Source organism: Calypte anna, chromosome 1, assembly GCF_003957555.1.
Source record: "Calypte anna isolate BGI_N300 chromosome 1, bCalAnn1_v1.p, whole genome shotgun sequence".
NCBI classification, from domain to species: Eukaryota; Metazoa; Chordata; class Aves; order Apodiformes; family Trochilidae; genus Calypte; species Calypte anna.
Window position 1 is genome coordinate 78150982 of NC_044244.1, and position 19323 is coordinate 78170304.

The window sequence follows — 19323 nt, forward strand, 5'->3', positions numbered from 1 at the left end:
AATGAAGATGAATACCTAAGTTTTATGAGAACTGGGAGATAAAGACAAGTACTGACAACTTGTATTTCTCAACCATTATAGTGAAATGCATAGGATTTAAGAATGAAGTGATTCTACTCAGTTAGAAGCAAAGGAGTCCTTAATAAAAAATTTGTGTTTGTTTACTCCTTGCAAAACCTATGAATATTTTTTTCCCAAATCAGCTAAGAAACCTATGGACAACACTTGCCTCCCAAGACTAATGAGTGAAATATTGAGTTCAGGAAAATCCAATCTCCTGGAAGTAATTGCTGCTGACTGAAACAATTTATAGTACTGTTTAGTCTTCATTCAGAAGTGGAGTAACTGTAGAAGAGTACGTTCTTCTGATTACCATGTTAGAATTGCATCATTATTCTTTGGATGCTTTCCATCGTGTGTTTGTTTTTTAAATAAAATCCCTTTTTATAATTTCTAGCTATCATACATTTGAAGAGAGAGGAAAAAATTAACATGACTGTGAATATTTGCTAAGTTTTGGTCCCTGATTTGACTGGACCTTGGATGGGGTAAAGAGACCTGTTGTACCAATTTATTTTGACACATGGTAAAGATCTTTTCAGATGATACTGTCACCAGGTTCATTCCTCATATAAATGCTTCTTAATAACAGATAAAATCTGAGAAACTGCTAAGTTGCACACATAACATTTCAGAAGACAACAGTTCTGATCTAATTCAGCCACAAAAATTAAAGACATGAAAATAAAGAAATTAAATTATAGGTAATAGAAGATAAGGTGCACTTGCTATGGAACAATGTAAGAATACAGAATTGTAGTAATTTTAGCACCACAGTATGAGCTGGTCAAAAAGGTGAAATTACTGTTAGCAAGGTTTAAAACTTTCCTGAAAGTATATGTTCAACTAGATTAATAACTGCCTCCAGGGGAAAACTATGAGGGAAAAACCAACAGAACAGCCTTACCAGATGGCACATGGCTGCAAGCCAAAAATGACACATTTTTACCAGGCTAGAACTATAGACTTTCTAAAGTACATTAAGGTGGTGTGAAAAGGAAAAGAACTGTAATTGGGGAAGGTGGAAAATGAAATGCAAGTGTTGTGTCAGACCCTGGGGTTTGTTGAGAGCTGGCAGATGCAAATAAATACTTTCTGGGAAGAGAGCATCAGGAGCTGCAAACTGTTCACCACCAGGCAATGGCAAGCCTGAAGGAGAGGCAGTCATGTTTAGCTTGGCTTTGCCTTAAAAGCAGTCTCCTGTTAAACTTCTTAGGTTTAAGAAGGAATGTTTCATATTATAACTGCTGTTCAGCCACACTGTTGGCTGTGATTGTGGCTCGTGTGTGAAAATACAGGGTTTAAAACAAAGTAGGGCTTGTACAACAGGGGTAAGCACAAGGTGAGTGCAGTGAGTTAAATGAACAGCTGTATGATTCTACGTGAAATAAGGTTATTGCTTAAGACATGAAGACAGAAATAGGAGTATTTGAACATGATAAAGCATGATAAAGTAGAATATCAAGTGCATAACCATAAACAATATGGCATTTCACAGACTGTCCCTTTTTAGGGAAACTAAGTCAGTAGAAGCCAGGAAAAAAAAAACCAACTCTTTTTCTTTTGTTAAATCAAGTGATAATTTTCAGTCTGCTTGGGACCAAAAACTGGATATAAATTAAAGAGATTAAGTACTTCAGTTAAAAAGAGCATTACTATGCATATGCACAATGTACGTTATCTGTACAGCAGCCAGTATTTTCAGAGCAGGTAAGTACAAGGGATTTAACGTATCATAAAGTATTAAAAGCAAACTATGCCTGGAATCTGTACTGTACATGGAGAGCTGGCTCCCAAAAATTAAATTTTTGTTACTAACTTAAGTAGCATGAAGATGTTACTCACAAGGTTTAAAATGGAATGTCCCTAAACCTGTATTTATACAGCTTGGTATCAATTTTATTCAAGCCAATGAACATAGACATATCAATGCAATTTGATTTAGAAATTATGTCATTTTATAAGAGAGTAAATTTCTGAAGAACTTACTGCAATTTCAGTATTTACTTCATGTTTGCTGAACCTGTAAACAACCACATATGCAGAAACTCCTGCCACACAGAAAATTCGGCTTTCAGGACACCAGTACATCATCTGAACAGCAAAAGGATCTTCTTCCACAATCTCAGCTGTTGCTTTCCCTTCTCCCTGTTTCTGTTTTTCAAAGACCTTTGATGTTTTTAATTTGTACAACATCTGTAGAGTAACTGGAATACATTAAAACATATTAAAAACACTCACTAACATGAAGCACATCTGTAATAAAAGAAAAGACTCTATGGCACTCCAAGAGAAAACATTAAGAAAATATTCTGGTGTCCTGGGCACACAAAGACTTTCTGAACAAACAGAAGCTCTGAAATGTTTTGAATTTCTTGGCTAATGGGTGTATCTATACTTATACCTTTATATAGAATCTTAACATCATGAAGCCTTTGTCAACACTAGAGTGAAGTGAATTCTGGAAGGAGGGATTACAATTAATCCCATTTTGTTTTATTGACATTTCTCCCTGTTTCTTACTACTTTTACATTAATTTATCGGTGGCATTAAATAATAACTGCAAGAAGTCAGAAAATGTCAGTCAGGCCCAGCACCTGGGCATAAAGACAAAGCTGTTACATGGCAGTGTAATTGTGGTGCATCAGTCTAGCTAGCTTGTGGAACAAGAGCAACAAAAAGATGAAAGGTGTTTTCATGTTGTAACCAGATGATGAACATGGCAAAATCACATTTTCATTTTGCAGCGTATTTATTCCAGGAGCTAACCCATAGATTTAAAAAAAGATATATTTTGAAAAGTTTTAGCATATAAAACACTACTAATTTTTCAAAAATTACAGCAAGCACTTCTGTAATGAATATGCAATCCTTCCTGCTTGCTGTAGTGGTGGAAGAAACCTCATGATGCCCTTAGTGTCAGTGGCACATCTAGTGTGGCACTTCAGGTTAGACATCATGGGTCCATGCATACTAGAACACTTGTCATAGGGCACAAGTAGAAGACAAGAGTCTCTGTCTTCTTGTGAATTACTCAGTACCACCTGCACAAGGGCAAATAAGAAACAGCAGTTGCTTTTCACCAGAGATACATTTAGGAAAATGCTCTAGTGTCTTAGCAATTCCCCGTGTCCCACAAATTTGTGCTTTCAGATGCGAAATTACACAAATTAAAATACATTTTAAAAAAAGGTATTTTCTGCATTCTAATACCACTAGGATATTATATTTGCTATGAAATCTCAAATGAAATTTGAGCTCTCTAAGAACTTGCAAATATTAAAACTTCGGAATAATTAAAACCTTGTAAATAAAAATATTAAGTATGGTACCAGCAATATACATGCCCTGAAAAGCAGAACTAGAGATCAAGACATTAGAAGTACCATTACCTTTGATGGGACTGTGAATATTCATGATCATATAAGCTTCTACCTCTAAGGAAAACTCCTATTACAGCATATACATACTGATTAGTGGGTTATGTTTATATTCCCCACAAGAGGTTTATTTTCCATTTCTCCACTCCTGTCAGAATTATAGAAGAAAGGACTAGCACACTGGTTCCTGTGCAGTGTCTATGCTAAATGCTTTGAGGTTTTGCTTCATCTTTCAACTTTAATGATTGTATTCTTGTCGAAAGTGCAAGTATCTAATCAAATATGCACAAGACAAGGTTTGATGCCTCTTGTTACTTCTCCAAATAAAACCCATCATCCCATGATCCTATTTTAGTTCATATTAAAGCTGTCTCATACTTCTGTGTGTGTAGATAAACTCCTGTTAACCTAGTTTTAATTTTTTTCTTTTTGGTGTTCACCATTAATTTGAAAATACTGGAAATGTAAACTCCGAGCAGCATGTATCTGTTTTTCCTCCATTTCCAAATAGAAAAAATAGCTTTGGAAAGCTATGGAAAGCTTATGAAGCTTTGGAAATCTTCATTTTTTGCTGTTTCCATCCTGATGAGTGAAAATATTTGGCATTAGGTAAAAATAGAACTATCTGACAAAGTCATCAGGGTTATCTGACATTAAATCTTGTAACCACTCCTCATTTTTGGCTGGAAATGGTGACACTATTAAACACTTACAACTCTGTAGCATAATGTGGAATTAGTTTAAGTGTCTCATACTCCAAGTTCTTGGCAACCATTACAGAATGGGTTTTATGGTCTAATTAAATCTCCCTGTGCCTAACATTTCAAATATTTCTTTCATACCCTCTTCTCTTTACGATACTGATACCTCATAAGAGAGGTATTCTACCCAGACATCTTTGTAGCACAGGAGAAACAGAATACAAGGCATCTCTACTGCAAATTTTCAGAAGCATAGTTACATTATTTGAACAAGAATATTTTAGCTTTAAACTAAAATGTAGGGATATTTTTAATAAACGTATCTTACTAATAAGTACCATACGTACTGTCTGTAGGGAAAAATGCTGGGTTTTGGTATGAGTAGTTACAGCCAGAATGTATGGAACTAGGATTTTCTGAAGCTTTCCCTGCGAGAATAAATGAAAATACTTCCCAGTTATTTCCTGGAACTTGAGACTGGACAAGAAAAGATTTAGGTCATGTCCACCCTAACCAGGATAGACATGCATTTAGATGTCTTATATTTTAATATTTCACTTTTACTTACTTAGCTGTAAAAAAAAGACTATGTTTTATATATAGAAAAGAAGAGATGTGACAACTAGAAGTGACTACTACATCTAATTGAGCCCATTTTTATACACACAAGAAGATTACGCCCTAGGGATTTTTTACCAACACTTCATCCTTCATAGGTGTTGCTATGTTGTATCTGGAGTTTTTATTCCTCTTAAAGACTTCCACTATTTTCTATCTAATATATCTCATTATCAGTGCTTTTCCCTCCTAATTTAATAAAAATCTGCTTAATTTCACCTTATTATTCCTAATTATATCATTGCAAGTATTACTGCTCATACTATTAAACAGCATGTTATATGTATGTATGTATGTGTGTGATTTGTCAGCAGTATATAAAAGTGAACTTTAGAAACTTACTGGCAGAAGCATCCCAAAACTTTACTGATCCATCTGCATGGCTTAAAAAAATATAAAAATTAAATTTGTTAAACCAATATGTGATTCTATAACATCTTTATATATGTTAACTATAAGAAATTTTTCCTTCTGTAGTTTGGTTAGGTTAATAAAGCATTTTTCTTTCATGCATATCCTACCAAAAACTAGGCCCCAAAAGAATTTTAAGATGGCCACCGCAATAAAGTTGTTCCTACACTTGTGAAAATTTTAAGTTACAACACTTTTGCCTTTGCAAAGTGCTAACAACAGGCCTATACACTCTAATAATGCCATGTATAATGAAATTTGGAAGGACATAGGTTATTTAATTTTGCTTAATACATTACAGCTGTGTTCTTTTTAATTAACATAAAATCAATCCTGCAGTAAAGCTGGAGCAACATTTCTGTTTAAAATCAGAATAATCCCTTTATCACCCTATTTGTACTATTGCGCACATCATAATCTTGTTTTTAAAAACAGGTGTTAAGTATCAGTGCTACTAACAATTTATCTAATACAGTGCTATCATCAGCATGGATGAGAGCAGAGGGAAATGCAGAATGCACCATAGCTGAAGAGCTTCTGTTTTACAGCACGGCCCTTTGAATATCCATCAGGCACTGCTCATGGGGCTTTTACTACAATCTGAGCCTTTCTGTGGCTTTTTGCTATTGGGCTATCTCTTCCCAGTGATCAACACCCTCACTAATGCTGATGTATTGAAATGAATTCCCAAACTGCTCATAAATACAAAGTCCCCAGCAGGCCAAAGGACAACAGCTGCTTCTTGATGCTATTCTCTATGCCCTTCAAGGCCAAAATGTTACCTTGCAATGGATTCTCATTTACCAAAGACCTCACCTTCACAGATACACAGACTTGCTGCATAACACTGGGGCCTCAAATGGTACTTCTTAATTCACCCCAGAGGTCACCCCCAAGTACTATTTTCTACAGTAAGTGGGAATTTTTGTAGTGACTCTGCATAGGTTAAAAACTTACATACCTCAAAGGAGGACGCCAGGATACGCATACCTTGTGAAAGAGTCAACTCTTATCTATAGCTAACCCACTATGAAAAGCTGTAGACACTAACATTTAAAATCCTCAGTTTCATTCTCACCCTGTAATAATGATCTCAGGATATGTCTGAGCTCCAAGGTTCCATGCTCCACCACTGATGGGCCACTCCTAAACAAACAACAAGAGTATGGAGATCACAACTAATTCTGATGAATCTTGCTTGGTTAAATTTAAACTCAAAAGTAGACATCGTATTCTTCAAAAGCAATGCAATTCATGAAAGAAACAAACATGTGTAGCATTCAAGGCTTTTAAAGCTTATTAACATATTTGTGTTATTAACTAAGGCATTTACAACTTAGTAACATTTTAATGTTATCAATTAAAGTTGTATGTGTTAAAAATATTTCTGCACAAATAACACCCAATAATCCAAAAGAGGAACTGGAGGAAAGAGTAACAGTTTTGCTACTCTTTTTAGATCATTTGAGTCTGTTAGACACAGAATAGGCTGAGAATGTATTTTGAGGATGAGGACTACTGAAGAAGGTGGCCCAGAAATAAGTATCCGAGCATGATGCCATAAGATACAAGATAAGGGAATGTCACTTTTACAGGACATATGAAATCATAATATGTTCTCTGCCTTTTGTTTACTAAAGGCAAGACTTCCCATTTTCTTCCTTAGTCTAGGCTGGTAGTTGGAAATTGTATGCCTAGAGGTTGACAATTATGGATACAGGATGTGGAGGATGACATGGGCAGAGTGGGTGTGGTTGTGTGCAGAGTATGAGTGGGTGGAAAAAAATTGGGAGCATAAACTGGTTATGTGGATATATGGAATAGATGCTTGTTGGTGCTTGTGTACAGAAATGGGTGGGTGGTAAATGAGTGGCTACCTACCATATATGCTGGGGTATATTTGTATGTGTGCAAATAAGGCATGAGGACAAGAGAGTGTGCTATGAAAACATGGAGTGGGTGAAAAGTTTGGCATACTATTTTTATGAGGTAAGGATAGATAAGCAGACATATTCAAGTAAGAAAAAAATATTTCTGAAGTACTTTGTCAAACCAAAATCTAAAAGATGTAGATAAGGCCCAGTTTCTCAGTTCATGGAAAACAAGACAGCTCCAATGAGGAAACTTCTGCTAATGTGAACAGAAAACGATGATGTATGATTTGTTTGCCCAGTATTTTTTTCTAATTTTATTATGAAGGATTAGATCTAGCCAAACCACAAACCAGTTAATGGTTGAAAATAATAAAGTAATTGCATTTCTTTTTATTTTTGCAGCTTGTCCTATTTCTAAAAGCATTACATTAAGACAGCAAAATAATTAATATTCTAATTTAATAATATTAAATACTACACAGACATGCTCTTAAATATCAACATGCACTCAAGGTCTTCTGATAATGTCTTTCTGCTATAATATTTTCACTTTTTTCCTTGATAGAGTCAACTTACCCACATAAGGTTGTGTTGGTGGTATAGTGGTAAGCATAGCTGCCTTCCAAGCAGTTGACCTGGGTTCAGGAGGAAATTCTTTACTATGAAGGGTGTAAGACACTGGCACAGGTTGCCCAGGGAAGCTGTGGATGACTTCTCTCTGGAAGTTTTCAAGACCAGGTTGGATGGGGCTTTGAGCTACCTGGTCCAGTGGGAGGTATCCTGGCCAGGGCAGGGAAGTTGGAACTAGATGATCTTTAAGGTCCCTTCCAACCCAAACCATTTCATGATTCTATAATTCTGATATAATTGTAAAGTGTTGGCTTTCCTTTAGCTCACCTGATCTGGAATAACTCCGGCAGCCTAATGATTATATATGATTATCCTATATAATGGTCACTAATGGTTGCACTCAACTGATGGTGTTTCTGCGAGACAAATACCAATCTGTAAGCGTTGCTGCTAAGGTGCTGGTGGTACCAAGTTGAAAGTAATTACTAAATAAGTAAAATGTAAAAAAATTGGTAACATGTTACAAAAAACATAGGTTGTACATCTTCTTTATTTGTTTAAAAAAATATCAGTTTTGTTTACCTTATTGCTGTATCCTTGCTTTTTATGCTTTGCTCCTACAGAATAGAGTACAGGAATCAAATCTGGAGGGCAGTCCGCAAAATATTCTGTGCAGGTAACAGGTGACTCATGAATGTCAATAGGATATGGATTTTCAAAGATTGGAAAACTAGTTAAGGAAGACAATTTATTAGAAGCACTGTAATACACTGAGTCATAGAAGAAAACATATTCTTACATTAAAGTGTACAACAGAATCAAAGTACAATCATAACTAAAAAAATTCTCCCTTATTTATTAAAACACATGTATTGTTTTGAACTTCAATAATTGTGTCAGGTTACTCAAAGATACAAATATTCCACTGCTATAACAATAATCCTCTTGTAACATAAATACCTATTCACACGAATAGCTCCTAAGCCTAAGAGGACTGCTATTTTGAATGAGGATTAGGAACTAACTTTTCCCACCATCTCAAAATCTTATATATGCAGAAGTTACACATTTTCTAGAAGCTCCAAGTTCATGGATATGATACATATTATGAAGTAAGAACTACTTATACAACTATGGATTTTATATTGAGCAGCTTAGCTGGTTGGGTTGCTAGACTATCTACAATGAACAATTGCAGTAACAGAAGTAGATCTCAGTTTACTTCTCACTTCCATCAGTTTGGATGATCTGATAAGAAGGGAGGCCTCTCTTCTGGTAAATCACACAATGTTATTCACAATTCAAAATGTAGGAAATTTGGTTCTGACTTAAGGTACATCCACTTTAGATTGCTAAGATGATCTGAATCATTCTTGAAAGTAAGTGAGATCAGAACGTGATTCACTTAAAATGTTTCAAGGCATTAAGGGCAAAATCTGTTCCTTTCTATACCAGTGTGAATGTGGACATACATCACTGGTAGTGTTGGAGACAAAAAGGCAAAACAAAATAAATAAGAGATTATGCATAGCATGATATATGGTTCCTCTTCAATGTGAACATTGATTCTGATGTGAAAGAATTATTTGTCATTTAAACCAGCAACTGCATCATGAAATAACCCTGTAAATCCACTACAAATCAATGCCATTGTTTATTAATAATGTAAGTAAATACTTAAATAAATACATAAGTGGCAGTCCCTATGGAGTCCAGCAAAGTTACACATACATATAAGTAGTATTTAAATCTAGTTTCCAAAACACACACTGATATCATAATTTAGCATGTGACCAAGTATTACTTAGCATCTATGTTAAATTAATGTTTCAGACCTGTTCTGAAGGGACTGCGGATTTAAATTTCCCAAATTTAAGAACAAATATTTTTACTAAGTTCCTGTTGATTAGCTGATTTTTAGCTCTTAAGGTAGAGGTAAATGTAACTACCAAGAGTTAATGATTTTAGGTAGTAAAATGACACTGCATGATAATATTTGGATTCTTATAATCATTTGCTGAACAGTTGAGATCTATAAATAACTTCATAATAAAACTTCATACTTACTTGCTTTGTGTCAGGTCAACAACAATGAGATCTTTTTCCAAAAGCACAACTACAGCATAGGGCTCTTGAAATTCTGTAAGCGAGGAATAAAGAATAAAAGACAGATACTCATTTTGAATGAGCAAGCACATTCACAGTATAGTAAACAAAAGTTTTATAAGTTCAAATCCTAGACATATATACAAATTAGGGCCAGACAGGAAATGAGAAATTACTTTGGGGCACTATTGCTGATCAACATATGTAGCAGAAATACAATTGCCAAGTTGTAGTGTGCCAGCATGAAGGTATATTGAAAATAAAGATGCAGACTATGAGTAAGTTGTTGTATCACAGTACTGCTGAATCCAACAGAAAATGAACCTTTGTGGTCCAGTAGTAATACTTCTACTGTCTACAACTGTTCTTCAAAACCAGATTCTGAACAGATGATGCTAAACAATGCCCCCACTTCTGAAGTGGTTTCAAAGGAATATTCAAAAAAGATTCGTGTAAGTCTGTTACGTTCAATTCAGATACTGACATGATCCTTCCTCCCATATACTCTTTTACAATGCTTTTTTCATTTATTAAAAAAAAATGACAACTAAATGCTTCCGTTGATGCACAGAGTGCATTAGCTTAGGTAGAACAAAAGTTATTATAAAAAACATAAATGTGAAATTATGACTCTTCAACAGCAGCAAACCACAACACTATGTGCAAACTCAGAGAACACACTTCAGACTGCTAAAGCCAAAAGGTTCAGTAAATTCACAGGAGCTGACTTACCTTCCCTTCAGGTGTTACAGATGCACAATATTTGTGGCCTATTTTTATCCAAGCCGATAAATAACACAGGTTAAACCAAAATTTTATAATATTAATGTGTGAGCAGCGGGGAGGGGCTACAGAATCTTAGTACTGAAAAGTGTCACTGTGTTTGACACAGTTAAGCAAAAGACCAAACTAACTTCGATTCTGAAAAATTAAATTTGTGCATGACAGTGAAACAAATAAACACTATCTTTACTAAGTGTTTTTAATATGTGTTTGATTTAGGTGCATATATAAGATTTATTTTACTTTTCTGCTTGAGGGATTAAAATGATGAATTTAGTTTCTTTTTGACTTACAGCTTTTCTTAATTTACTTTCTGGAGTTTCTTGTGAATGTACTTTAGAATATGGCAGCCCCATGAGAAGCAGTAAAGCAATTTTAACAGTTCAATTCAGGCTGAAGTGTGAGAGCCTTTTTGCAGATATGTCACGGTTAACGTGCAATAATTTAGCAATCTGTAGATTTTGAGCCTCATGAGAAATGTCAGACATATAAGCACAGTTATTTGATTAATAGCAGTATTTCCTTATAATAGTCCATGTGTTTTAAGCTTATATTTGGAGATTTATGCATGCCTTATTGACCACTCATTACCTGCTTGCTATACTCAGAAAGCAAGAAAAGTTACAGCTACTTCTAGTGATGTGGTTTTCTTAGGATGGAGACAACTGTGAGAATGGAAGTCCCTACAGTGGAATTAAGGAATGGAAGATCTCTTTATTTACATTTTCCATAACTGTTTTTTGCTTAATAAACTCACCATTTGGATATGGGGTTTCACAAAGAGTTAAAAAATCAACTATAGGGTGATCCATTTCAAGAACTGTAATTGCTTTCCCGTGCATGATTGTTAAACTTGGTCTTCGACACGGCTTATCATACGACAATCCACCAGAAAATATCACAAATGGTTCACTGTATTAAAAAAAAATATCATAGCAGTTAGAACTTCATGTAGTACATACAAGATCACACTATAGGTTTAGTACCTTGAAATAACAATAAGAAGCTTTGCAAAAAGAAAGGGGGAAATATTCTAAAAGGACTTTAACTCCGGAATATAACGTTGAATTAATCACAGGATTAAAAACATACCTATTTTTACAGGTCTTGTACTCTACTTTAAGAATGGGCTTACAAGATTCAGGTTTTTTTCCATCTTTTTGCATTTTTCCTTAGGAAAGAAAGAAGATGAGAACTGTATCAAAACATCACAGTAATAGAACTATCAAACTAAAGCATACACATAGAAGCAACTGTGTACACAGTAAAAGGATGGAACTCTAAAGATACAGAAGATGAGGACTAGCATAAAACATGCACTTGTATAAATTAATTATATTTATTATGACTTTATGATTTTAGTGCCATATACATCTAAAGGGACCATAGACCACACTATAAAGTCATCTAAAAACCATGCAGTTTATAGACAAGGATGACACTTAACACAATATTAATTAATTTGATCAAATGTATCACTTTTTTCTGAACATATTATGACTATAAAAGCTCAGGTTTTTTCCTTAGTCATTCTCATCTTGACTCAGGGCCTTTTGTTGACCGAATGTTACGTGCTTTGGAGTGTAACTCATTGAGTGACAAAATTAAATGAAGCGTACAATTTAAATTCATAGGTTTTTAGTTAATTATAGCTCAGTAGTTTCAGTCAGAGAAAAATCACTTATAAACCAAAAAACCCCATCAATTTTGGTTTTGTTAGGCTGGAAAGTTTGTGCTTGTTTTCAGCAAGTTGATTGGAGGATACAGTACAGATAGAGCTGGAATGTTCTCAGAGGTGCACAGTGACGTAATGGGAGGCAAAGGCCTCAAGTTGTCATATGGGAAATTCTTTTTAGATATTAGCAAAAAAATTTATACCATAAGAGTCATTAAATACTGGAAGACATTGCCGAGAGAGGTTGTGCAGTTTGTTGCTGGAAGCATTCAAGTGTTCAGTGTAAACTTGATACTGCCCTGAACTCACTGATCTAATCAGGCCTGTTTTGAGCTGGAGTTTAGACAGGATCACCTCTGAGAGGTCACTTCTGGTATGAAGTACAACTCTATGACTGAAAATTATAAAATACAAGGAATCAGGATATCTTAGAAAAAACGCTAAAATTTCTCTGGGCTACACAGATTGTGCCTTTTCCTTCTTACTCCAGTCAGGCTTCCTAGTAATGTATTTATTTGAAACAGAGTTAATAGCTTTTAACCTCATTTTTAGGAAGCAATGGCATATAAAATCCTAGCCATACAGGTATTTCTTAATTTGGCACTTTTAAATTCTTCATTGCAGTGACTTGAGAAGCCTTGTACCAACTGTATTAGAAGCAACAATGTCTTGCACAAAATTACTTCCCATGAAAATTGAACACACAAGCACGAAAGTACAAAGTACAAAAGAAAAACCACGTGAAAAGCCTGAGGGCTTCAAAGACTGGCTGCAGACTATTAAGATGTGTTGAATAAAAGAAGACATTAGAGCAGCATCAGTTAGTAAGAGGTATTTATGACAGCAACTTTAAAAAAAAAAAGTTTGATCAAGATCACTCTCTGATTTTTATATTTTGCAGCTAATTTGCAAATTAAAACATTTATGGAAGAAACAACTCTGTATCTCGGCTACAGTAAAAAATGAAATAAACACAGACATTAGTAAACACCATGGAGAATACTGTTACTTAGTTATACATTTTAACTATCAAAATTACCATGTGGAATTGTGGTCTGGAATGGTCTGTTAGGTCTTTTCAGATTCCACAGGGTCAAGCTGCCATCAGAGTGACTGCACATGAACTGTTTCCCTTCATGATGCCAAGCAACAGAATGAATAGCCTACAGAAATCAAAGAAAAACTTGAGACTGAAATGGAATACAGGGAATTCTGTGGGACAAATTTTACAGGTAATGTACAACACATGCTGTGCTCCCCAGAGGAACATTTAGAAAAAGCAAAACCAATACTCTATTCTTGATTGATTTTTTCCCCCGGTATACTTAAGCTTCAGAGCAAGTACATAGAAATGTAGGCTGTTTTAATAGAGGAACAAAAACACTAACAAGAGCAGGACTGTTTCATCAAGAGAGGAAATTAACAAAACATGTATTTTTGGAACAGATAGCACTTCAGAAAAGAAGAATACCATACTCCTATGTACACAATGCAAGTACCATATGATGAATGTTATGTATGCCAAAAAGCAACACTTAATTAATAGACCATTCATGCAAAATTAGTGGAACCAACCATAATTACATGAAACAAGCTGAAAGGACAATGGTGTAAATCCTTCATTTTCACCAGTATGTGCTGGAAGCTAACAAAAGCTGTTTTCTGACAAAACAAAATATTGCTTCCCTGTATACCAGAATTTCTCACACACTCCCCTCGGAAGCACAGACTCACAGAATTTTCCCTGGAATCCATTTCCCGTCCAGAAATGTTAGCAAAAACCACAACATGTTTCTATGTAAAAGTAAATAAGAGACCCAGTTTTGAATGCAGTTTAATGATTTTTTTTTTTTGCAACACAGGAAATGCTAAGGCCTTGCATTCACTTAAAATTGCATATGGCCATTTACCTGATTTATTCAAATCACTTTAAAGTTATGCCTAGGTATTCATAAGACAGCATTCGAGTTGTTCATACTAATTTTGCTGAAGCTGATAAGAAAGAAACCTAAAAGCTACTGGTCACTATTGAAAATTTCCTGTTGATCTTCCTCGTAATAAGTACTTGATCTCTATGGTTGGTAACACCTCATGGTCTGGAGGGAATACCAGAAGAAACCAATGGCAAGGCTGTGATCCTATCAAGAAAGCTTTACTCAGCTCCAGAGGCTGGACAGCATGGCCACAAAGGAGCCTTTGAATTAAAATTTCTCAGATGTTTTCAAACATGCCTTGTACATGAAAGCTTTGCTATCATGCTAGTAAGATATTCCAGCCAATGAAGACTCAACAAAGCTGAACGAAGTGAACTCCAGCTACCTATCTTCAAATAGTATGACTGTCCCTCAGCCTTCTACCTACAAGAGGGGATTTGGAGCACAATTCCTCTTAAGGACCCGTAAGATACCAAACTATAACTGAAGCAGTGAAACACAGAAAGATGGTTCACACAGAGTCCTAACAGTGAGAACCTCAGCTCTGTGGAGAGTGCTGCTTCACTTATACTGAAGGCATGCCTATCCTCCTGCATATAATTCTGACATGAGCTCATTCATGCTTGCTATCATGCCAAATGTGAATCTCCTTTTGGTGTGTTATCACACGTAGGTACACGTTCACATGGTTGCAGTTGTTGTCTCCGAGAAGCAGCAGCAGGTAACCAGCAGCTGAAAACTGCACCAAGCTGCTTGTTCAACTCTCAGCTGCTAGGTGCCACCTGCCAGCACAAACCTCCTGCTGAGTGGAACTGAGCAGGAATGCTGCTCTCACAGACACTTGGCATAGCAGCAATCCAAACTCACCTGCTAGACTTTGCCCCAAAATGGGCAAGAAATACTTAAGAATTGCTTTTGAATATCTCAAATGGGAGTCGGGGCTAATACAGAAAGATGGTACTGAACAAGACCCTAATTTTCTCTCTGCTAGAGTATGTCTAGCATCCTGATCCACCTCTTCAGCAACTACACACACAAAAAGGAACAGTTATTTGCTTAGAACAGGAGTTCATCAAGTCAGTGACTCATATGAATGTTCACACAGTGTATGCACATAAAGCATATCACTCCAGATTGGGTATGTTTCTCCTCCTGCAATACCCACATTGGTTGCATAAATATTCTTTCTCTCACACTCAGCATGTACTAAAATTAAGCCAGCTCAACACTATTTTAGTTCCCAAACATAAGCCTCCTCCACTGAGAAGTCATGGGGACTCAAAGACTGCTCTTAACCATATTTTGAATAAGAACCATACTCATCCTATTGCTTGAATCTTAGAATTAAGGACCATTAGAGCCAGGGCCACATCAGATTTGATGCTTCCATAATGACACAGTGCTCGATAAAGGTATGAAGATGTTTTCAAGGCAAGTGTCTCTGTGAGCTCTGCATCCTTGTTTTGGAAATGTGTTCTAATGAAAGATGATGAATGTGCACTGACACAACCTATCTTTTAAACAGCCTGCATATGAGCATATGTGGGTTTGGGTTTTTTTGGTTCTGCCAAGTATCAGCAATAACTTGTGAACCTGGTTTGTTTATGAGCTCTCTTTTCATACCAATTGATCTAGAATGCAGCCCAGAAAGGATAGGCAAGATTTCACAGTGGTATTGTCCAAGTAGACAGAGAACCACTACCTTGTGATGATCCTTTTGTTAGCCAACTATTCAAGTGTGCATCTATGGAGGATGAATTCCATCTCAGCTGTCCACTACTTCTAAGACCTCAATTAAACTCAAGACAGTGAAAAAGTTGAATGGAAGAGACCTTTTAATAGTGGTTTTCACTGACAGTGAAATTAAAGTATTTCTTGTGACTATGTGAAAAGAAATAATTTTAAATTCATGACATATGAAATTATTCCTCTCTATTACAACTGAATGTCAGTCCCCATCTGAACTTCAAAAGGAAGAATATTTAGATTTGTAGATAGACAATAATTTACTAGCCTTCTTTCCCCTCCAAAAAATATTTAAAATTCAGTCTTCAGCTGAGGATCACCACACAGACACTGAGGAACTTGTCAGAATGAAGGGGAAGAGAGGTTCCGACTTAGTACACTCACAAGAGCTTAATGCATTACAACAACAGGCTTCAGGTTTTTAATTCTTTTGTCAGTAACTTGTTCAAAAGCATTGCACAAACAGTATTTCAAGTACAAGCAATGCTTTAAGATAAATATCCATCTGCTTGATAAGAGTAACTGTTGAATAACATTTTTTCTGAAGTAATGGAAACTGCTTACCTCATCATAATAAGCTCTCAGATCAGCTCTTTTAGACCGTAAGTCCCAGAATACTATAGTTCCATTTTCATAGCCTATCAATAGCTGAAGGAGGGAAATTCAACACAATTATATTTTCAGATCCAAAAGCTATACACAAACACTGAAAGATTTCATGTTTTTAAGACATTTTAAAAAGAATAATTAAGCACAATAAAAAGTAATGTCAAATGGATATACAAGACCATGTTTGCACAAGACCATTTGCACTACACATAATAGCTTCTCATCACTAACAAAAAACTTTTCTAATATGGAAGAAAAAAGGTGCTTTATACTCATATCTTTTGTTTGTTTGGGTTTTTTGTTGGCAAGAATATGTGCCTTGTCTTCTCAATTGTGTAGCTGGTTAAAAAAAGAGGCCAGAGAATGCTCTTCTCAGCTCTTATATTCCTTTTCCCTGGTTGGAGGAAAAAACTGTTTGACACCTAAAATATCACTTACATAACTTCAAACCAAAGACTCATTAGATTGCACTCTAATTCAGCTACATGCATTCCTTTAATTTCTACTTTCTACTGCTTTAAGTAAGTATCAAGAACTACCCTTGCAGAGAATAAATTGCTTGCTTTCCTAGAAACTGATAATAAATTAACTGTTATGCCAATTTTAACTTCTTCCAGCACTCACATGTGCACCTGAGAAACACCAGCAAAGATGATTTTTCAGAAGATGAAAGAACAAAATTATGCTCAGGAGAAAAAAAAAAAAAGGATGAATACCATCCTTCCTTCTTGTCTCTATTGAAAAGAATTGAATTATTGATCTGGCACTGTATTGAGTACTCTTCATTTAAATGCAATTAACTGCACACCTTATGGAAGATGTGAAGTCTGGCCTATTTAGGTGTCCTGGGAATTGCTTCCAATAGAGCCTATCTTCCTAAAAATATGTCTTGGACATGACAACTGGGAATGACCAAACTGGTAGACTAACACATTTCTGCTATGAAACATTTTATACAACTGACAAGGATTACTGCACTTATACTTTGTCCTTTTCTTGAATTTGAGCAGAAGAATGACAAGACTATCTCTTAGACTATTTACTTGCATAAATCATAAAAATAAAGCTTGGCCAGACTGCTGAACAAAACATCACTTTGTTTACAAGTTAAATTTAACTGGTACATCAATATTGCTACAAAAAGAAACTGGGAGTCCTTGAGAAACTCTCAAGTCCTATGAGACATGATTCCTTACATTGGCCAAAGATTATTCATTAAGTGAATTCATTATCTAATCTGGGAACAATTAATGGTTATTGTATTTAATACCTGAATATGAACAATATCTGATTACTTAAGAATTCTGCTCCTGAAAAAAACCCTAAAACTATTCTGGAGAAATTCCAGAATATTTATTAGTTTAGCTCTGGACAGGTCTATATGGGATTCTGTGGCAAAGTAAATGTGAAAGACATCCTGTTCAGAAAGCAGAAGGCTAACTGGCTAGCACCTGTGTCAGGATGCCATATGGTTTTCTGGGGTAACAGACTGCCTTCGAACAAGCGAAAAAGCAGCCTCTCCCTGCCACTGCTTTTGCTCTTAGTGTAGTGATCCTAGACAGGAGATAATTGCACATCCAGCAGTCAGTGATCCACATAGCAGTGAAGCTGAGCAGGCACAGGCCTGTACCGTGTTGTCCTGCACATAGCCCCTGGGCTCCAGGGCTCTGCTGTGCTGCACACAGTCCTTGGCCTTGAGGATTAACACAGCTGGTTAATCGTAAAGAATCCTGCAGGCAGCTCCCACTCAGTAAGGGATATTACAACACCTTTGTGTCCTTGTCTTTATCTTAATGTTAAGAAGCATGTGTCCTGTGAACATCCTGTTGCTTGACAGCAGAAATCTTTTGCGGTCTCTAAAAACCAGGAGGCTGCCAAACCTCTTGACAGAGGAGACCGGTACAGTGTGCTGTGTCCTCACTGGAGGTCCATCCAGTGTTACACAATTTGCAGCTCTCACCATCCTTTTTGTATTAATAGGTATATGGTATATAAATAAATAATATAAATAAACGGTATATTAATCAACATGTTATGGAGCCTGGGTGTCTTATTCTTGTCATCATAACCAGCACTTGCAACAGTGCATTACAGCTGGATACCAAACTAGTGAAGTTCAGTCTCTATCTTACCAGTAGTCTTTTCACTTCAGCTTTTGTCCTAACATAAAATATTCAGGAAAATGAACAGAAAAATGTTTAGTATGTGACCTTAATAACTTCCTTAATAACCTCTTCCCTGTTTTTGCTGGTGAAGCAGGCTTGTCTTATGCTTTTTATCACTCTCTTTTGCAAATATATCACACTCCAGGTAATTACTAAAACATTAAACACCTCCTATCAGAGACAGCATTTCACCTAATTTATTGCTGAAAGGCTTAAAGCACAGCAGCACTACAGAACTACAATATATAAAGTGTTGTGATTTTAGGGAAAAAGTAGAAAGATAAACAGATTTGCTTCATAACCAGGAATTTCTTGCTCTCTGCCCAGATGGCAGCTATGCTGCTTAACTGTGGATAATACTGAAGTTGGAATTCCAACTGGCTGAATAGGATCCGTGTCATTGCCAGGATACTCTGAACTCTGACAGATCTGAACCATAGGAAACTGAAACATTCATACTACTCTTGGCTGTGGCAAGCGCTTTAGAGGTAAGACAAGCTCTATGTCTGTAATAGAGGTAAAAAATAAAACTACTCATGCTTAACTAGGTTAAGAAACATGCAGGAGGAGGGATACAATTTGAAGGAGGAAAAAGCCCTGGCAAGATCTTTCTTGTCTAGTGGAGCTGCTCCACAAATTGACTTAAATCCTTCTTCACATAATGTTTTTTACAATGGTGTTTTGGGGAGA

At 35.9% G+C, this 19323-nt stretch overlaps 1 protein-coding gene across 2 annotated transcripts in view; it reads right to left on the reverse strand.

Moving 5' to 3' along the window:
• Positions 1–19323, reverse strand: part of STXBP5L (syntaxin binding protein 5 like) — a 186027-nt gene that overhangs the window by 60489 nt on the left and 106215 nt on the right. For both annotated transcript variants that reach the window (XM_030447058.1, XM_008498633.1), the window contains exons 7-15: positions 16424–16507; positions 13219–13342; positions 11597–11675; positions 11262–11416; positions 9683–9755; positions 8198–8345; positions 6250–6317; positions 5103–5143; positions 2050–2267 (exon numbers count right to left, since the gene is read on the reverse strand). In XM_030447058.1, coding sequence (XP_030302918.1) covers positions 2050–2267; positions 5103–5143; positions 6250–6317; positions 8198–8345; positions 9683–9755; positions 11262–11416; positions 11597–11675; positions 13219–13342; positions 16424–16507 — 990 coding nt within the window. The remainder of the gene's footprint in view (positions 1–2049; positions 2268–5102; positions 5144–6249; positions 6318–8197; positions 8346–9682; positions 9756–11261; positions 11417–11596; positions 11676–13218; positions 13343–16423; positions 16508–19323) is intronic.